The sequence below is a fragment of the Crinia signifera genome, chromosome 3 (genome assembly GCF_055691185.1).
Source record: "Crinia signifera chromosome 3, ASM5569118v1, whole genome shotgun sequence".
Classification (NCBI taxonomy): Eukaryota; Metazoa; Chordata; class Amphibia; order Anura; family Myobatrachidae; genus Crinia; species Crinia signifera.
The window spans coordinates 268,678,444-268,699,694 of NC_139219.1; the positions used below are offsets into that span (position 1 = coordinate 268,678,444).

The 21,251-nt window shown below is 43.6% G+C and overlaps 1 protein-coding gene across 1 annotated transcript; it reads left to right on the top strand.

Moving 5' to 3' along the window:
• The first annotated feature begins 4,314 nt into the window (after positions 1-4,314).
• CPB1 (carboxypeptidase B1) lies at positions 4,315-20,129 on the top strand. The gene is made up of 11 exons (XM_083178021.1): positions 4,315-4,379; positions 4,470-4,545; positions 7,906-8,030; positions 12,793-12,889; positions 12,970-13,071; positions 14,450-14,551; positions 15,273-15,383; positions 15,466-15,556; positions 16,908-17,110; positions 18,663-18,747; positions 19,720-20,129. Exons 1-11 carry the CDS (start codon positions 4,315-4,317, stop codon positions 19,902-19,904), a joined length of 1,242 nt encoding a protein of 413 aa, XP_083034147.1. The 3' UTR covers positions 19,905-20,129.
• The last annotated feature ends 1,122 nt before the right edge of the window (positions 20,130-21,251 follow it).

The following is a 21,251-nucleotide window of genomic DNA, read 5'->3' on the forward strand; positions in this document are numbered from 1 at the left end:
GGGGTCCAGGGACTGGTGTAGCGGCAGCCTTCACTCACTCCGTCTCCTAGCGCTATCTGCCTGGCGGCGGGAAGCGCTGATGACTTTGAAAAGACTTGCCGGACACTGATTGGCTGAATTCAGCCAATTAGCGTCCGGCAAGTCTTTTCAAAACCTGCCTCCCGCCCACCATCTGGCAGCGCTAGGAGCCGGAGTTAACCCACCAGTCCCCGGGACCCCGCTAGGACCTGGCGTTAACCCACCAGTCCCCGGACCCCCGCTGCTCATCCCAGGGACCACGCTGCCGGGACACCAAACTAGCGCCCCCACCCTCCAGCGCCCGGTGCGCGTGACCCCCTAGCCCCCCCCCTAGTTACGGCCCTGCCCATTCTGATTGTAAGGGGTCTGCGCATGTGCATATTTGCACATGACGTCAGCACCCCCCCCCCATCTCCAGAGATCAGCAGCTGTAATAAAAGACAGTTTAGACTGACTTTTATTACTAAAGGTAGGAGAAATCATCCGATGGTGAGTAACCATCGAGTGATTTCTCATGCTAGCAGCCGCACGCTAGGGGATGTGTTAGTGAACACATCCCTTTGCATGCTAGCAAAGAGATTTGGGTGCCAGGGGGAGTGGCCATTCGGTGGGGAGACGTTAAGGTGCTCACTAGGCAGCGAATGTATGCTACCTAGCGAGCCAACCTGAATCAGGCCCTCTGTAGACATGACAGTATTACAGGTTTCTAGTGGAATTCAGTTGTTCTTGGGCAAAGAGAATGTAACTAAAACATATGAACCCCCCCCCCCCCAAAAAAAAAAGTGAAGACCCCCCAACCCTCACTCACCCATCCACATGCTGCCACCGGGTCTGTGGCTGGGACCTGAAGATCTACTTGTCTGCAGTCCTGGCACTTCTCCTGCTGCTTATTATTATTATTATTTATAAGGCGCCACACGTGTTTCGCAGCACCATACAAAGGAACAGTACTGGGAGACTTGTAACAAATATAGAGTACAGGTACCTGTAAAAAGAGCACCACAGTTCAATACACATTACAGCTTAAATGTAAGTAGTGAGGAATTGATCAACATACTACTAGAGGCTGGTGGTCAAACATGGAGATGAGTATGTGGACGAATATGGTCGCTGAGTGTTTGAGTATGAGAAAGCTGTGAGTGAAATGTGAAGAGAAGAGGGCTTTGACAAAAGGAGGGAAGAGGACCCTGTTCTGAGGAGCTTACAATCTAATGAAAAATGCCCGATACAAAATGGCCATTTTTAAGGATGCTAGGAGGAGGCTGCTACCTTCTCTAGCATCCTCAAAAACTGTCTGCTGAAAGGAGGCGGACATTTTGTGAGGGCAATTTTTCATTAGCAGCAAAAGGAGCGCCGGGACCACAGACAAGTAGATTTGCAGGTCCAGGCAGGTGGCAGCAGTGAAGCAATATCCCCAGCAGACCCCCGGCGCACAACCTTACTCAGCGTCTCCCTGCCACCGCAGGGCCTGCAGGGCTATTTTTACGCCACTGACACTGCCACAATGTACAGTGTAATTTACAGAAATTTCCTGTATCACACCAACCCAAACATAGTAGCCACTGCTTCCAACATGGGGGGTGATTTGAAAGCAAATTTGGGGCCTGATTCTAGTTTGCTTGGAAAGCTGCAAGATTGCAGCTTATTGAGCATCTGAGATGCTGTCCCGCTGCCCCAACAAATACACAACCCCCACCGATTCCACTCGCCGACCATTGAATGATTTCTCCTTCTAAAATAGAAGTTAGTGGGAACTGACTTTTATTTGCGAGCACCGGGATGAAGATGTGGCAGGAGGCTGACGTCCTGTAACATCAGCAGCCCTCCCTCCCGCCCACATCATCCTGCCTGCACCACCACGACTTCCGCCCCCAGGCCCACTTCTTGCAAACAGGTCAGCAACTATGCAAGTCAATAAAGCCGTTCGCAAAGAGAAACTGCACATGCACATAATATAACGTGTGCATTTGTAGAGCCCCAAACATCGTAACGGGACCAAATTCACACTTTTCCGAATAAATCAGAATGAGGGCCTTGGTTTGCTAATAAACAAAACCATGTGGACTGCAGGTGGGGCAGACGAATCTATAGTGCAGTGTAAAAATAAAGCAGCCAGTATTTACCCGGCACAGAAACAAAATCACTCACCCAAATGTAACTCTCTGCACATGTTACATCTGCCCCACCTGCAGTGCACATGGTTTTGTCCATTAGCAAACCAAAGCAAACCTGAATCACGCCTTTGGCGAGCCTTATAGCTTGCAATGGTGAGGTGATCAAACCTGAGGTCATTTCAATTAGTGCCAACACCTGTCCAATAATTGACCTGGTACATTTGAACAAAGCGCTCAAAGTTGTGGCAAAGTAACACTTATGTTCATCCACCAGATATGGCCTTCGAAATTTACTAGCTTGCCAATGTAAAATAATAATAGTAACCCACGGACTTGAGTGGTTTGGATGAGTGCTGGCCCTGGTTTTATATATTTTATATATATATATATATGTTTTGGCCCTGCCAGCCACTGTCAGCGTATTCACATCTGATGCAGCTGAGTGGCAGTGTGCATTACAGAAGCGTAAATCTGAAAGGCAATGGAGTAATTGCGACCGGGCTTCTGCTCTCAAGACGGCACCTCGCCTCTGAATCAGTTAATCGAAAGCTGTCAATATCACTTCTATGACTGACTCCCCCTCCTAGCAGGACCGTAGACTTCACACTCTGGTGGTTGATTTGCAACCACCTAGTACCAACCCACCTTCCAGGGGTCCATGGCAGCAAAACGTGTGGTGTGATTTGGAGTATAACCCATATATACCATCATACCTCACTGGATTGCCCAATACCTTCAGAACTTGGAAGCCAAGCAGTGAAGGGCCAGGACAGTATCCAGGTGGGAGACCCCTGGAGAACACGTTGTATGGTTTGAAGGGTTCTCTGTCCAACTAACAGAAGCACTCAAACTGTGTACTATTAGCCATAATAGCAACATACTATTGTATGTAGAATTACCTAGGGATAACCAGTCCCACCAATCACATTTGAGTATTTGATTTAAACTGGGACCACTATTTTCGCCTATGATCACATTGTGCAATCATCAATGTTGACAAGACGTGATGCGCCAAATGAAAAATCAAAATTGTGATCCACGCATAAGTGGACTATCAAGCCAGTCACACGACATTCATTTATATTCGTATTTGAAAAGAAAATAATTCTATTTTAACGAATCTACAATAAAAGTTAAAATAATTTCACTTACAATCCATTAAGAGTGCACCCACAAAGCATTTTTCGTCTTTCGTTTGCTTCTTTGCAAACCAACCTGCAATCAGGGCTGAATTGGGCCCCTATTATAGATAATTCTCAGGAAGAGACCTATTATTTGGCCCTAGCCAATTAACTTAATCTAGAATTGGCACCAAGCCCGATTTCAAGTGCCAGACTTTCTGTCTATCCTTCCAAAAAAAAAATTTGCATTAGTATTTTTATTGCACACTGTTCTACACTCAATATTCTTACACTGTTTTACATTCAATATACACTTTGTTATTTTCCTTATCATTATAAGGTTGTTGATGCATACAGTATATTTTTTTCTATGTGGGACAAGTCATCAAGCAAAATGTCAATTGTATGTAAAGTATTTTCAGCCATTCAAAGCTGATGATAATCAAATAGAACATTCACTACTGATATACAGCAAATATTGGCCCTTATTCAGATCTGATCGCAGTACACAATTTGTTCTCAAAATAGGCAAAACCATGTGTACTGCAGGTGGGGCAGATGTAACATGTGCAGAGAGAGTTACATTTGGGTGGGGTGTGTTGAAACTGAAATCTATATTGCGGTGTAAAAATAATGCAGCCAGTATTTACCCTGCACAGAAACAAAATAACTCACACAGGTCTAACTCTCTCTATACATGTTACATCTGCCCCACCTGCAGTGCACATGGTTTTGCCCATTTTGAGAACAAATTTGTACTGCGATCAGATCTGAATAAGGGCCATTGTGTCTAGAGCTCACAGAACGTTTCAGAAAAGTAGAGGCATTTCCATTCTGTGACTACTGTAATGCTCTATTTCCACAAGTTGGCCATGAAATATTAGATTACAGGTGTACAGAAAACAAGTCTTTCGGTAAATACAACAAGGCCAGAGCTATAATTAATCAATCATGGAAAAATATGAGCACAGAGGCTTTTCCTGCAAATCATAAACTAGAAAATCAATTTTGCCAACATATATAAATGAGAGACACAGCTAATTGTCCCTTACTTTAGAACCATGTGGACCATACTCATTTTTGTGAGTATTGCGGCAGTATCTGCCGAACCACGAGGCTTTAATGGGTAAGAAAGACATTATTTGTAAAAAAAATTAATGTATATATAAGAAAATTGCTTGCAGGTGTGTACATTTATTATCTATTTTACTTTAAGGGAGAAAGTCTTCCGTGTGATTCCACAGAATGCTGAACATATACAACTCCTTAAATCCATTGCAGAAAGTGCAAAAGTAGGTTGAATGAAATAATATGAATTAATAGTGTTGTGCTTTAGATTGTTTAATCAGTACTGTATGTAAGTTATGTATAAGCCTATTGGTGAGATGATGCACTTATTGCTGTACATCAGTAGCCATGATCAGTATCCTGAACTATGTTGTAGTCAGGACCTCCAGCCATAAAGAAATGATGATGCTTACTCAGCCTTGTGGTGATCATGGTCTCACCTCATTAGTGATCTTCATGATCCTCAGCATGGTCCATCGGTATATAATGATCAGAATAGGTTTCTATCAGTCCGCGTTCTTCATGCTGCCATACAAATTGTTTAACACATTGTTTCCCACTGAAGAGAAAATTAGATCTCAATACTGTATTTAGCATTTGTAACTATCTCTGTGGAATGGAATGCACCACTGGCTCACAAGTACAATGATATTATATGAGTAGAGAGGTGGGCAGTGTTCTCCTATGTGGCGCTAATGTTTAAAGACCTCCCAATGCCGCACTTCTCCTCTCAAGGCTATACATCTTAAATAGCCAAAACGTCTCTACTCGCACCCCCTTGTATAAGAATGATATTATAGTTAGTATATTACTCATTTTGAGTATTGAATGTAATTATACATTAGTCAAGTGAGCCATAGAAAAGTCATCAGTAATGCTTAATGTGTATTACGGTGATATAGGGCCCTATTCAGATCTGCTTGCTGGGCTGCAAGCATTTGGAGCCCAGTGTGCAGGTTAACATTGCCCTGCTGAGCTCCCTCCCCCCACCACTGTGCATGGCTGCAAATGCGTTCACAGCTGTGCACACAGGGGGAAAATCATTGACCATCAAATTATTTTTTCCTGCTGGCAGTGCTGAGTAATTCTAGACTCACCCAGTGCTACCAAGGCCATGGGGAGAAGGAGGCTACTGCTGTCATCAGCGGGCCGGCTCCCCCTCCCAACAGCCAGGTAACTCCTGCGTTTTCTGGGACACTCCTGGAAAATGGCAGCGTTACACCCCCAATTAGGCACATTTCAGCTCAGTATATTGTTTAGATTGTAAATAATTATATAGCGACTTCTGTGCAATACGTGACTTTCACTTCTCAGGGAACAAACCTGTTGCTACAGTATATGCCTACACTAAAATATTGCTTCATGTAAAATGATCATTGTTCTGTTGCATCTGTAAGTGCCCTTAGAATATCTGATGGGTTTTCTGAGTCATCATTATGTTAATAGAGTTTTATTTAAGATCGAGCTCAATTGTTTTAACCTTGATGCTTTCATCTATGCCTACCGCACTGTTCTTTCATCTGAACTGTAAATTAGACTTCAAACTTTTCTGTCCTTGTGTAATAGAAATAATAATTCACTAAGCAACAATGTCGTCATATATTGTGTCAGTCCGGGGCTTTGTGATAGGAAAACGTCAGTTCAGACAATATGAGGGGGAACTGTACAATGGGGTCTGTTTATGAAGCAGTGAAAAGAGTGGCTGCCCATGACAATTCATCAACTTTAAAGTAACATTAACTAAGTTTGTTCTATAAAATGATACGTAGCAGCTGATGCCGTCAGGGCCGATGCAAGGTTATCCAGCATCGTAGGCAAAACCTCAGCATACTGCTCCCACCACCAATCACGCACCAATACCGACTTTCCAGAATCTCAGGGTAGTGTGGCGGTGGCGTCTTATAAACTCAACTCCTGCCATTTGCAATAAGGGTCTGATTCAGGTCATTTGATGTCAGCCTCCTGCCCCATGCAGGCTTCGCCACGTCTGCATTTGCATGCGGAAGTCCAGCGTTTTTCTGGGCGCACCCACAATTTTTGTGGTCACCCCTTGGAAACGCTGGGCGTCCCCATGCGACAGCCCCCTGCCAGCCCACTTCCTGCCCCACTGTGTACGAACGTCTCGGCGATTGTGTTATTCACCGAAGGTGTTCGCACATTGGGTCTGCACATGCGTATATTCGTCAATATGGAGGCACAAGACCGAATACGCTGCATAGAGCATAAACCTGAATCACCCCCTAAGTTCAAAAGGATGTCTCCCTCAGATTAATCCTTCATTTTGTGAGAGACAGTCTCAGGGGTGCCCATCCGGATTCTGGAGTCCCTAGACAGCTGCCTAATGGTAGAGCCAGCCATGTTGCCAATACCATGAGCACTTTTCCATTGGCTCATTTCTGCACTCTTTTCACTGGCCCCAATCTATCTTACTTATTTCCTTTTCAGCAGCAGTCTATCACAGATCATTCGGTGGGGATAAGATTCCAGACTATACTTTCTCCATTTACATACGTGTGTACACCTTACTATCACAGATAATAAACATGGGCTCGGTTACAGATTAGATCACCCACGCTTCGGTATTTGCTGTGCACATACAGTATCCCATTTATCAGACCAACGTAAATAAAGTAATAATGATATAAACCATGAAGAAGAAAAGAGGAGCGATGACACAAGTCAGCAATTCCTATATCATAAATAAATTACAATAAGGTAAATTACATATTAAATAATAGTACAGTAGTTTTGTAGTTTAGTTGGAAATATCTAAAGATACAAAGTATAAAATAACATTAAAAATTTAAAATAATAAAAAATGTAATAACAAAAAAATTAAATAAAAAATAAAAAAACACAGAAAGAACCATTGTGGCTTGTAAACAGTTCTGCTCTATAAGGTTGGAGATAGGTGCTCATTTTGCATGCAGATAAATATTTTGAAAATAGTAATTAGTCATCCTCAAATAGAAAACTGAGCTAAGCTCACTCAATTAACCGTATTACTCCAATTACAGTATATGGGAAAATTTATTATAAGTGTGCAGGAAAATAGATGCAGATGGTGGAATGTTATATACTATTAATGTTATATACTTAGATTTAGGGGGGTATTCAATCCAGGCCACTTTTTCCACCAGCAGAAATAGCGGCCCTTGCCTCTTCAATGCTGCTGTTTCCGACAGCATTGAAACCATTGATCTTCAAAACAAGTCCGATCTGTTTGGTCAGAAACGGCCGCGGGTTGTCGAATTCACTGACTTTATTGACAATCCACAGCTGTTTTCGTCAATCATGGACTTCCTGACACTTTTTAACATTGAATTTCGGCTGCCATGTTGCAGTTGAGAGAAAACGGCCTGGGATTCCGACTGTCGGGACGTTCCGGCCTGGGATTCCGACTGTCGGGACGTTCCGGCCTGGGATTCCGACTATCGTGACGTTCCGATACTCGGAATCCAGGATTGAATACCTCCCCTTAGTGATTTTACATATATCTTTGTTGGATATTTTAGGTTAGGTTTATTTAAGCAGCAGTTGCATAGATATGCTCTCAGTCCGCTCATTGTTTTTCTCTGTTCTAGCTTGACTTCTGGCGTCCTGACTCTGTAGACCTTGTAGCACAAGGCAAACAAGCTGACTTCCGCGCTGAAAGCCATGTTTCCTATGATGTTCAGGCCCTGATTGAGCAAAGTGGAATGCCCTATGAGTAAGATGAGCTTTGGAGCTAATATTTTCTAAAAGGCATCATTTTACTTGACATACATTTGTGTAATAGCATAACACAGTTTTGCTATCAAAACTTATTGTAAACAAAAATCCATAACCCATCAAGTCTAAAAAGTTGAAAGTAGCAAAACAATTCAAGTGTATTCTGCACAAAATCATATAATATAAGTACATGCAATGAAGATAGATTCAGAGGTAACTCTGCAATCTGCCAATTAGAGGTGTCTAGTCATCTATGGTTACTATGATCATTGTCAGTGTGTATTTACCAGGGCTGATGCTGGGCTCTATAGGCGGCATAGTTGCTGGCAATTTTATATGCTCCAGGGGCTGCAGTCTCTGCAGCCCCCTTGAGTGTCCTCAGGACATTCCAGGCAATGCAGCACTCACCAGTGCCCATGGTTTTACACCCTTTATGAAGTCAATGGGCCAGATGCACTAAGCTTCAAAAGTGATAAAATGGAGAGTGATAAACAGCCAGCCAATCAGCTCCTACCTGTCACGTTAAAGACTGTGTTTGAAAAATGTAAGGCAGGAGCTGATTGGTTGGTTGTTTATCACTCTCCATTTTATCCCTTTTGAAGCTTAGTGCATCTGGCCCATTGTCTGATAACCCCACCTTCTTTTTGCGTCGGTCAGGGGGTGTGGCCAGCACAGGGCAGCCTTCTTATGGCTCTGGTATTTGCACCAGTTCTCAGACACCTGTAAGTGACATAAATACTGATAGGCTTTGCACAGAGATGCTGCCTTGGTTATAAATATGCATCCTTGTCAACCGTGTACTTGGACTGCGTTTGCATGCTGCTTTACTCCCCTATAACATCTCTCTGTGTAAGGAGGAGCAAATGTCAGGTCTGAATATGGTTATAGGTAAAAGCTTGTGGGCATATGCTACAAAAAGATGTTGTATTTTATGCTAAGAATACCAAGCATTCGCTTCTTTTGTCTGCGATTCAAAGGTGGCCAGTATGACAGTAGAGTCTTTATGCTGATGCTGTAGCTGATAGGCATTGTATTTTGATGGGAGCAAGATGTGCGTACAAAGTTTATTCTATTAGTAGACCATTGGCAAACACAGTTGGACATTGCACCTGCCCTATGGCAGACTTAGAATGTCTGACTAAACATGGCTGCTGGTGTCGTGACAAATGTGTACCAGATCCTTACTTTCCTTTTAAGCGGAGTGGTTTGAAAATGAATGATGGTTCATCCCCTCTTTACTCATTACTCCTCTCTACTCAGTGGCGTAACTATAAATTTTGCTCCCCCCTGCCAAAAAGTTTGTGGCGCCCCCCGGGATCCCCTCCAGCATTTTTCCTCAGCGTGTGACGTGATGGTGTCACATGCATAAAGGAGAAGCTGAAGCAGGAGAGAGGAAGAGAGACCAGCAGACACTGCTGCTTCCCTTGGCTTCGACGCATTCCCTGGGCGCCCTAGCATGCCAATCCGCCCACCCATCCTGTACACAGTAGCCAATAGCACGCTCTGTGTACAGTCAATTGAATCAGTGGGGAGATTTGTCGTCTCTGCCACGCTGCAGCTGACTTGCCTCCGGTGCTCAGTCAGTGGGCAGCGGCAGGCAGCAGCATGTGATGGCGCCCACACAGACCCTGCTGCTACTTGCTCCCCCAAGCGGCAGCTGGGGCTGCCCTACAGTAGTTACGCCACTGTCTCTACTCTCATAGTACTACCCCCCCATCCCATTTTCAACAACGATTAATGAACAAAAAATTTATTAAAATAATTAAAAGTTAGTAAACCAAACGCCTGTCCTCATTTTCCATTTCACAAACCGGTCAATTTGTCAAGTGTTTGCAACACCTCAGTGCCTGCAGTACATGCCACACATCAATGCTTCAAAACATAATTACACAACACATAAGTAATCCCAATACAGAATTATCCCACACACCAGTGCCACAAAACATAATTATGCAAAAGGTCAGTGCCCACAAGACAATGCAATGCTACTGCAAGCTTGAAAAATCATCTCTACAATTGTTCTTCTGTATTATGGGCCTGATTCTGGTTCACTTGCAAAAGCAAATTCTCTCTAATAGACAAAACCATGTGCACTGCAGGAGGGGCAGATGTAACATATGCAGGGAGAGTTCTACATGTTATACATGATACATCATTCACCAGGATCAACGTGATGTCGATGAATGGCATCATCGGGCCCAATTCAGACCTGATTGCTGCTGTGCGAAGTCGCACAGTGAGTTATTATTGATAGAATGCGCATGAGCCTGGGCCGCAATGCGTGTGTGCAATGCCTTCCAGTGATGAAATCCTGCTACTTTTTTCTTCAAGTTGATTGACAGGAAGCTGGCATCTGGGGTTGATAAATGGACGTGCAAAAAACGCAGGTGTGCCAGAATAAAGGGAAAATGCAGGCATGCACTTGCGTTTTAGAGGAGGGTGTGTGACGTCAGCTTAAGCTTCGATCTGAATGATTTCATTACAGCCGCCGAGTATGCGCTCATTGGTGAAAAAAGGGGTTTGTTGGATGTGGGATATGGCGCTACACCGGGTCAAGCACGATATTCGAGTGGGGATACTTAGCTTAGGTGTTTCTGGGTTCTCTTTTTCTCCCTCTTGATTTTTCCTTCGCGTATTTTCTCGTCAGATTTTTCAGGAGAAAAACAGAAGGAATAAAAATATTTAGGGTTTGAGCGGGGGTGGAATTTTGTTTCCAAAATACTATTATTCTTGTCCCAGTTTTCTGATATTTCTCACCTCACTTACATATGTATGTAGTGAGGGTAAGCTTATCTGGGTTTCTTTTTGTTGGGTGGTGATTAGTGAGAGGCGTACCTCACTTACACGTTTCTGCACATGAACACTCTCATCAAGGTATCTTTATCAAGTAAGCTGCGTACCAGTACTCACGATTGATAGTGTGTGTACACGTGCATCAAGGTATCTTTAATTAGTCCAGGCTGACTTCTTATCCAGTAAAAAAAAGGTTTTTATTTTACAATATAAAACTCTAAAATATTTTCTTTAAAACGGAATTCTAGTATAATCCGTACGTTTCTACCGTCTGCTGGTGGAGTAGCACTGTTGTCCCCTTTGGGAATAGGGCAGGATTAGTCTTGGGCCACTGACCGGTAAGTGGACTCCGCAACTGTGAGAAAAAATTCTCTCTTTGTCCTACCTTTTTCTCTTGTCTTGACAAAGAGATGCACATCTCGAAACGCGTCGGCAGGAGGACTTGCTTTTGAGTTGACCTTGGATTCTAACTCTCTGCTGGAAGCTCTTTTGAGGAACCTGATTTCCCCCTGAGAAAAAGGTAGGACAAAGAGAGAATTTTTTCTCACAGTTGCGGAGTCCACTTACCGGTCAGTGGCCCAAGACTAATCCTGCCCTATTCCCAAAGGGGACAACAGTGCTCCTCCACCAGCAGACGGTAGAAACGTACGGATTATACTAGAATTCCGTTTTAAAGAAAATATTTTAGAGTTTTATATTGTAAAATAAAAACCTTTTTTTTACTGGATAAGAAGTCAGCCTGGACTAATTAAAGATACCTTGATGCACGTGTACACACACTATCAATCGTGAGTACTGGTACGCAGCTTACTTGATAAAGATACCTTGATGAGAGTGTTCATGTGCAGAAACGTGTAAGTGAGGTACGCCTCTCACTAATCACCACCCAACAAAAAGAAACCCAGATAAGCTTACCCTCACTACATACATATGTAAGTGAGGTGAGAAATATCAGAAAACTGGGACAAGAATAATAGTATTTTGGAAACAAAATTCCACCCCCGCTCAAACCCTAAATATTTTTATTCCTTCTGTTTTTCTCCTGAAAAATCTGACGAGAAAATACGCGAAGGAAAAATCAAGAGGGAGAAAAAGAGAACCCAGAAACACCTAAGCTAAGTATCCCCACTCGAATATCGTGCTTGACCCGGTGTAGCGCCATATCCCACATCCAACAAACCCCTTTTTTCAAGATTACTACTCGGGTTACCTAGGAATAACCCCACAGGGTGTAGGACAGGCAGCAAAACAGCGAGAATTACAGCGCCCAGGCGATTGTCTTACCAATTACTTGTCACATGCACTCATTGGTGACCAGTGAAGAAATCATGCTATAGTGAGCGGCTTACAATTGGATTTGGAAATATTTGCTTTGCTTGGCTGTGAATAAATTCCCAGCTGTGTGTTTGCACAGCGACTACATTCATTTCCCTCTAGTGGGGCAGCATTTCCCTGGTCACTGCCCGCTGCAAATTCACTGCCGTGTGCTCAGGTCTTAATAAAGCCCATTGTGCAAACAAAAAAACTTTAAATGAATAATTTGCTAAATAAAAGGCTTTCATCATCAAATAGTGATACTGTACTAACACCAGCACCCAAAACCTCATTTGGTTGCAGCAACTGTATTAGGATGTACAGCTGGAGTTTCCTCTGCTGAAGCCACTGCCAGGGTTAGGCTATGGGCATCCAGGCGATCATTTTAGAAATACAATTATACCCCAGCAGTTTATAGGCTTGGGTTTACTGGGATGGCTAGACCCACATAAATTCAAATTTAGTTTTTCCAGTTCCAGTGTAACCTCATACTAATTTATCCACCCCCAAGTGTCAATACAAGACCATGCTCTAAGCGCTTGCATTGGTATCGCCTATAATTTAAGGGCAATTATGATTCTTTTTCGTCTTTAAATGAGCCCATGTGTGTCCTTTTAGAAAGTGATTAAACTTATGTTCCATTTTTACCAAAGAATTCTAATCGATGATCTGCAGGATGCCCTGGAAAAGCAGCGCGATAGCAATGTTCGTGCAGTACACAGCTATGAGAAGTACAATGACCTTGATACGGTACGATTATCTACCACAGCTCTTATTGTAGGACATAAATCATTGTAGTTCTGTGCACTAACACCATATTTGTCCCATAGATCAATGCTTGGTCTGCTAACATTGCTGCACAGAACCCAGGAATTGTATCACGTTCCCAGCTTGGAACCTCATATCAGGGGCGTCCTATTTACTTGCTTAAGGTAAAGTAACCCACAACTATTTCAGCAATTACATTTACAAATGCATTCATGGTCATATAGGGGCGGATCCAGAACAAAATGAAATAGGGGGGGGGGGGGGCACCACAGCAGGGAAAGACGGGCGTACATGCTCCTGGAAAAGTGGGCATGGTCTCACAGCAATGGGTCCTGGCCTCAAACAAGCATGCCATATCTGTATAACGGGCAGAGGGTGATGTCATGGAGAGGTAGAGGTGACATGAGAGAATGGATGAAGGAAATAGAAAATCGAGGAGTGGCAGAGGGTGACAGGAAGATATAGTGGGAGATGGAGAGGCAGTGAGTGACTTGGAAAGACAGAGGGTGGCAGTAGAGAGTGATAGATAGAGACAGTGGGTGATGCCAGGGCATGAGTGACATGGGGAGAAAGTGGGTAATTCCAGCAGAGGCAGTGGGTGATGTAGAGGATGACAGGGATAGGCAGTAGGTGATGAGAGATAGTGTGACTGGAGAGAGAGGGTGGCGGAGAGATATTGATTCAGGGAAGCAGTAGAGGGTGAGCCAGTGGGTGACGGGGGACAGAGAGGTACAGTGTGAGGTAAGAGATGGAGAGGCAAAAATGGTGGGAATAGGCTGGAGTGACAGGCAGATAATGGGTGACTGAGGATGTAATGCAGGGCTGGGCAACACCTGCCCTCCAGATGTTAATGAACTACACATCCCAGGATGCTTTGCATTCGTTTTGCTATATGGCCATGCTGAAACTGATGCAAGGCATGCTGGGATGTGTAGTTCATCAACATCTGGAGGGCTGGTGTTGCTTAGTCCTGATGTAATGTATGATAGGTTCAGCTGTGGGGCCCAGCTTGGAAGCGAGGGTTTGCTGGGCTAGTACCATAGGTTTCTGTTCATCGTCTGATAGGCAAGGGGGGTGTATTAGTATCTGGTGCCCCTGATAACATTCTGGGGTTTAAATGTTTGTAGCCCAGGGGGAAATAAATATTTGAACTGCGGGAAAAGGGGAGAGGGGGGGGATTGGCACCTTGAAGGTGCAGAGTTTCTGACAGCATTAGCCAGTGCCCCTCCAAAGATGGCCACTGCAGCAAAGGAGACAGCCGCTAGAGGTGCAGGAGTATGGCCGCCACCACTTCTCTGTGGTGGCGGCCATTTTTGGAGGGGCGCAGGGTCTCTGTAATGATGTTAGAGTGCTGCTACGTTAACACGTTTTGAACGCATTAAAATACCCAGCACTATATATATATATATATATATATATATATATATATATATATATATATATATATATATATATATATATATATATACTGAGAACATGATAATCCTGTTTAATGTGCTTAATTATTGACAATTCTTAAGAGCTATTCTCCTTATATTGAAGTTAGGGAAAAGTGGAACCAACAAAAAGGCAATATTTATCGACTGTGGATTCCATGCAAGAGAATGGGTCAGTCCCGCATTCTGCCAGTGGTTTGTGAAGGAGGTTAGTAAACTTTGTTTTTTACGACTTGCTCCACAATGATATGTAATCACTCTGCTTTGTGTGTTCAAGCCAAACATATACATACATAAATAAATAGGGTTAGTCACTAGCAGGGAGGGTTAGGGGGGATCAGGGGGAAGGTAAGTATAATTACCGATCTCATCCTATGTCGAAATTCCCTCCACCTGGTACAAGGAACCATTCTTCAGTCTTCCACAAATAATCACTCAAGACGATACATTTCTGCAACGTTTCAATGCTTTAATGTAGCTTTTTTTCAAGCCATAAATGCTGCATTAAATCGTTGAAACATTACAGAAATGTATCGTTTTGAGTGATTATTTGAGGTAGACCGGAGTGCTGCCTTGTTCATTTTCTCTACACCTAGGACCATATTCTAGTTGATTCGCTCCCCCTGCACTTTTACACAGGGGAGCGATGTTTAGTGACTGCACATACGCATAAACAACAAGAATAAGGTCCGAACTCCGTGGAAGCACTACTAGCACCGTACACAGGTGCTTCCTCATGGACTGCTGCTATATAATATAATATATATATATAATATTATATAGCAGCATATAGCATAACCCTTCATGGAATGCTGAAGAACATACATGCTATAGTATCTTTATATAGTATGACCACAGTAATAGCTAATGGTAAAGGATATTAGGTGACAGTGGCTTGTCATGGATGACTATTATTTTGTTCACTGCAGGCTGTTACCAATTATGGTTCAAATGCAGAATTTACTACTCTCCTCAACAACCTGGATATCTACGTTCTCCCAGTCCTGAATGTTGATGGTTATGTGTACACCTGGACCACAGTAAGTAGTCTAGCAATATTAGCGGGTGTTGCAGTACTGTGGCTATAGTACAATTGTCTAAATTCAGAATTGTTCTTTCTAGAACCGTATGTGGAGAAAGACACGTTCTGCAAACAGTGGCTCCACATGCATTGGAACAGATCCAAACAGAAACTTCAATGCTGGATGGTGCAGTAAGTAGATACAGTAGATGTGACTGTAATGTACAGTATGTAAAATAATCATAGCTCGCCTAAACAGCATTGAATATACCCCTAACTACGGAGTGCATGTGACTATAGCCCCAGACCTCCACATAAATAGATATCATGACAGCCCACGAATGGCCATGCAGTCAGCCATACATCATACAGTATACAGCATGTTAAACTTATATTTCTATTTTCCTTACAAACCAAAGCAATTAATCTACTTTTACACATTTAGCGAGACGTAGGAAGATATTCAATTTCCTAACAGATTTTATAGCAGTAGAAAAATAGTCACTTCTCACCGTTTTTGGTTGAATATGGAGACAATTTTGACAAAAACACACGTGGTTTGGCAAATTTTCAACAATATCTTAGTCATGTTTTGCCAATGCAGTTTTGATTTAAAAAACAAACAAACTGAAACTGACGAATTGACGAAACATGTCTAAAAAAAACCTTACAAATAAGACCGCTCTCTTTTGAATATTGTATATTTAAGGGGCCGCTTTGATAGTGCAAGTACGGTCATTTTACAGCCTGTGTTTGAAAAATGGCAGTTAAAAGTGGTTTGGTTGGTATTTTATTTCTCTCTACTTTATCACTCTCTGAGGATTAATATATATCCCCTTGGGGCTGACAGCTGGGCTGCCATAAGAGAGGGACTGCCGGAAATGGAGTCCTAGGCCTCTACAGAGAGGGACTGCCAATCCCTTGCTCCTACTGGCGATACCAGAAGAGCTGTGTGGAAGAGCCAGCCAAGTCCATTCCCCCATACAGACATCCCTGGCCCAGCATTACTGAATGTGCCTATTTCTATGGCATGTTATCATTGGTCCCTAATACCTGGAGGTCAGGCGGCAGGTTATTTAAACTTCTGCATGTGGCCAGAAAGTGGTCATCTAGCTACGTATACAAAGGGGGTAGCATCCTGAGAAGAAGCCATCCTTGGCTGATAGTATAAGGGATTAAATCCCCACATGGCACTTGCCACACCCACACAACACTTGCCACACCTCACAAGAAGCCCTGGATTATTTTCAGCCCCGTGCCCATGTAATCTGTAATCCAGTCCTGAGGTTATCAAAGTGGGAGGCAAGTCTGGATTTGCAATGGTGCTGACACACATGCGTCACATGGACAATCTATAAAGTGCCACAGAATCACATTATGTATAGTGAGAAACTCATTTACAACAACAATAGTATTCACTTCTTCACCACCTCAATCCAGTTGCATCGAGCTCCATATGTAGTCGTTCCTAAATACAGGTATGAAGTACTGTTTATTTATGATAACACTATTTAAATATATATATTTTGTTTCATTTATTAAGCTGCTGGAGCCTCCACAAGGGCATGTGACGATACATATTGTGGCTCCGCTCCCGAATCTGAGAGAGAAACCAAAGCACTTGCTAACTTTATCCGTGCCAATGTTGCTTCCATCAAGGCCTACATTACCATCCACTCCTATGCCCAGATGTTGCTCTTCCCCTACTCCTACTCATATGCTGTTGCCAAGGATCACAATGAACTGGTGAGTATGAAAAATATCAAATTATAATGATAAACTGGAACTGGAACTAAAGGAACTGGAATTGTCATTGTTACTGCTGACATGCCATTACATACATATCACACATTGCTGGCAGCCATAGGGCATGCTGGGAGGGATCCATGTCAGATCCCCCACACATCAGTGCTGTGGAGAGAAGACATACTGTAGGCTTCTAAGGGGCTAGGCCGCTAGGAGCGGCTTTAGTACATTTAAAAATTTGAATTGAACGTGAATACATTTAGCATAACACACGCCATAACCTGACTCTGCAACAAAAACCACGGTACTCTTTACCTAGAAGGGCGCCTACGATTTTGATCGTGGGCATCGTTAGTAAAAAATGCCCGCGATTTCCCATAGGGAACAATGTTAAATGTCCCAATTGACCCGATTTCCTGTTCAATGTCTCAATTGACCCGATTTTTCCATAGGAAACAATGTTAAATGGCCCAGAGAGGCCAAATAGGCACCCTGAAGTGTGAAATGGCCCCCACAATTGTTAACGCCACCCCACGATCAACGTCAACCCGAAGCGTGGCGAGCGCAGCGAGCCCTCGAGGGGCAGCGGTACGCGTCCTACGACCTTTTCATACCCCCACTATCCACGTCGGCGTGGAGTTGAGAATAGAAAGTGTGGCGAGCGCAGCGAGCCACCGAGCCCGAAGCGCGGCGAGCGCACGCGGACAGCTGTGAAGCCCGCGAGGGGACGCGTATACCTGTGAAGGTGTCCGCGTACCGTCGCCCCTTGTGGGCTCGCTGCGCTCGCCACGTTTCGGGTTGACGTTGATCGTGGGGTGGCGTTAACAATTGTGGGGGCCATTTCACACTTCAGGGTGCCTATTTGGCCTCTGTGGGCCATTTAACATTGTTTCCTATGGAAAAATCGGGTCAATTGAAACATTGAACAGGAAAATCGGGTCAATTGGGACATTTAACATTGTTCCTTATGGGAAATCGCGGGCATCGCGTCGGTCGCTTTGCATGTGATTTTTTAGTGCATGCGATGCCCGCGATGGGCGCCCTTCTAGGTAAAGAGTACCAAAACCACTACCATCCGCAAGAGCAATTGCTGGTGGGTCTATGGGTTATTGTAGTCATTTTATTTATTCTGCCCACTTCCAAGGCTTATACTACAAATGCAGGAAAACATGTATTTTCATTACAGTGGGCACAGGCCCTTATACTGTAAGTCCTTTTTAAAGTTCTATTCAGTGACTGGTAACATGTAACAATGTATAAACGCATCAATTAATTGTTATATAGTAATAACACATAATTACTTTAGTTAGAATCATTTCCAAACACGATACTGTAAAATATCATCATCATCTTCATCTGCATCACAAGGTGGGTGCGCGGGTGTGGGAGCATAGGTATCACCTGCCAAGGGGTGACACCAAAGTGCCAGCTGGGTGCTCCGACATAACAGTACTTACAGCACTCATGTCACCATGTAGAAGCTTATATATACTTACATACATACAGTATATAAATGATATGTCTAACACAATTTCACCAATGTTTCTTTCAGAATGCAGTGGCTCAGGGTGCAGTTGCAGCATTAACGTCATTGTATAAAACTAAATATACCTACGGACCCGGAGGCTCAACAATTTGTAAGTTACAATTGTTATATCTTATACCAGTTGCAGGTATCACAACCAGTCTTCCTCTCGTTAGCTCACAAGGTTTACTGGGCACACACACAGCATACAGTTCTAATGTATCATTTAAACACACAAATATTCAGTGGAGAAATGTCCGTGGTTACAAGAGGTGCCATCATCTTGGAGTCCTCTGCGGCCACCAACACATTAACACCACCAGTGCTTCAGTATACCCTCGAAGTGCATAGGATTCTAAAAGCGTCTATTGACCTTGCAGTGTACCTCACTGTAGCAATGACGCAAAGTAGCACATATACTGTATCTATGCTGGTTATAAGACGCAAGCTCAGCATTTCACAACTAACGTTCACTTTATGTTCAATAATGCTCAGATACTTTGCTAATCTCTCTGCTGAACTATTGCCATTCTGTGTATAATACAATGCCAATAGCAGTAAGCGCTTCATGGCGTACGGGGAAAAGCTGTAAGAGGACACATTTATTTATTTATTTATCTATTGGCAGTTATTTATATAGCGCATACATATTCCGCAGCGCTTTACAGAGAATATTTGAACATTCACATCAGTCCCTGCCCCATTGGAGCTTACAATCTATGCTCCCTACCACATGCACACGCACACACAGACATTCTAGGGTTAATTTGTTAGGAGCCAATTAACCTACCAGTATATTTTTGGATTGTGGGAGGAAACCGGAGTACCCGGTGGAAACCCACGCAAGCACGGGCAGAATATACAAACTCTGCACAGTTAGGACCAAGGTGGGAATCAAACCTATGATCTCAGTGCTGTGAGACAGTAATGCTAACCATTACACCATCCGTCCTGCCCCACATCTGTATCTATGATATATTCCACCAAAAAAGTTTTCACTCTAGATTAAAATGTAGTTTTATGAAGTGGTATCAGTTGTTATTTTGTATTTGCTCAAGGAAGTAATTATGTCTTTGTATCACAGACCTAGCTGCTGGCGGCTCCGACGACTGGGCATATGACGCAGGTGTTAAATTCTCCTACACATTCGAGCTGCGTGACACCGGAAGATATGGTTTTACTCTCCCCGAATCTCAGATCAAGCCCACATCTGAGGAAACTGTACTGGCTGTAAAATACATTGCCAACTACGTGCTGAAAAACGCATAATTTAATTGTATCAAAATAACAAGTTACAGTACAATGAATTGATGATTTTTACATTACCATTTTTTAATGTTCTCATTTTAATAGATGCTATTTACTTAAGTTTTAATTACATGTTGGGAACAATAGATGTTAATGACTGATAACAAAATTCAGATAGAACAAAGAAATTAGAATGGAATACAATGCTAATCTATGTATCATTAAATAGAAAGATGTGGCTTGTAACATTTGTATTTTTGTGTTATTTTTTTACAGTTCACATAATATTTTAAGATGTTTAATGTTATCAAAAATTGGTAATCTTACTGTAATGTGGATGCCAATGTGGTTCTGACAGACAGTTGTCACGGACCTGTCTGTGTTTCACATGTGCTATGGTTTACCTTAGCGTATCCTGTGATCTGCATCAGCTCAGCATGCAAACTGCAATCTGTGTTGCTTGGTTCTGATTAGCCGCCTGAGTCAGTGACGTACGGTGAGGTTTATGGTTGGTGAGGTACTGGCTTGGTGGAGCCAGTGCTGCCAGGCTTTGTGGGGAGGATTGGGTTTGGGATGTTTCTGCGCTGACAGGCAGGTGCGGTAGCTGCCCCCTGCATAAGCAGCAGAAACCTGGCAGAGCAGCTGCTGCCTGTCAGCGCAGAAGCAACCTGAAACCCGCGCTTGCCACAGACCTGTCGTCGCTGACTCCACCAAGCCACCATGGGGTCTGCCCACATACCTTTTCACTTAAAAAAAAACATGCAGCCAAATGTACTAACTAGCCTCTTAAGGGACAGAGGCGTGTATTTGTGTAAAGTGAAAGAGGTGTGTTTGTGTAAAGCGACCATAGGCATGCGCACATTGAGTGTTAAGGGTGCACAGACACCCCCTAATGCTGTGCCCCCAGCCCCACACTTATTGCTGCTAGCAGGGCCGGACTGGCCATCTGGCACTTCTGGCAAATGCCAGAAGGGCCGATGGACTTGTGGGCCGATCAGGTGCTGCAGAACATCACTGCATTAATCATCATAGAGCCCACCCCGCTGCCTCCCTCCCTGTCCATCATTGCAGCTGCCGCGGACGTCATTTGCATACTGACGCCATGCCACTGCCGCGTCATGACGTCATGACGTAGAGGCCGCTATTGAGACCACCCCGCTGTTTACATTATTTCGAGGCAGCCCGGCCGGCCGCCTTACAGTCAGCACCACCCCACCCCATCTTTACACGCCAATTGCCATGTCATGATGCCGCCACCCTGCTGTAAGTCTGCACAGTGCAGCGCCCAACCCCCATTACCAATACACACATCATGACGCCGCAGCGTCTTGGCGCGGCTGCCGGCACTAATGAGCCTGCCCTGCTGCC

Coding starts and splice junctions, on each gene's coding strand:
- CPB1 (XM_083178021.1), top strand. CDS start 4,315: ATGTGGACCATACTCATTTTTGTGAGTATTGCGGCAGTATCTGCCGAA. Junction 12,890..12,969: donor AGTACAATGACCTTGATACG/GTACGATTATCT, acceptor TTTGTCCCATAG/ATCAATGCTTGGTCTGCTAA. Junction 14,552..15,272: donor GCCAGTGGTTTGTGAAGGAG/GTTAGTAAACTT, acceptor TGTTCACTGCAG/GCTGTTACCAATTATGGTTC.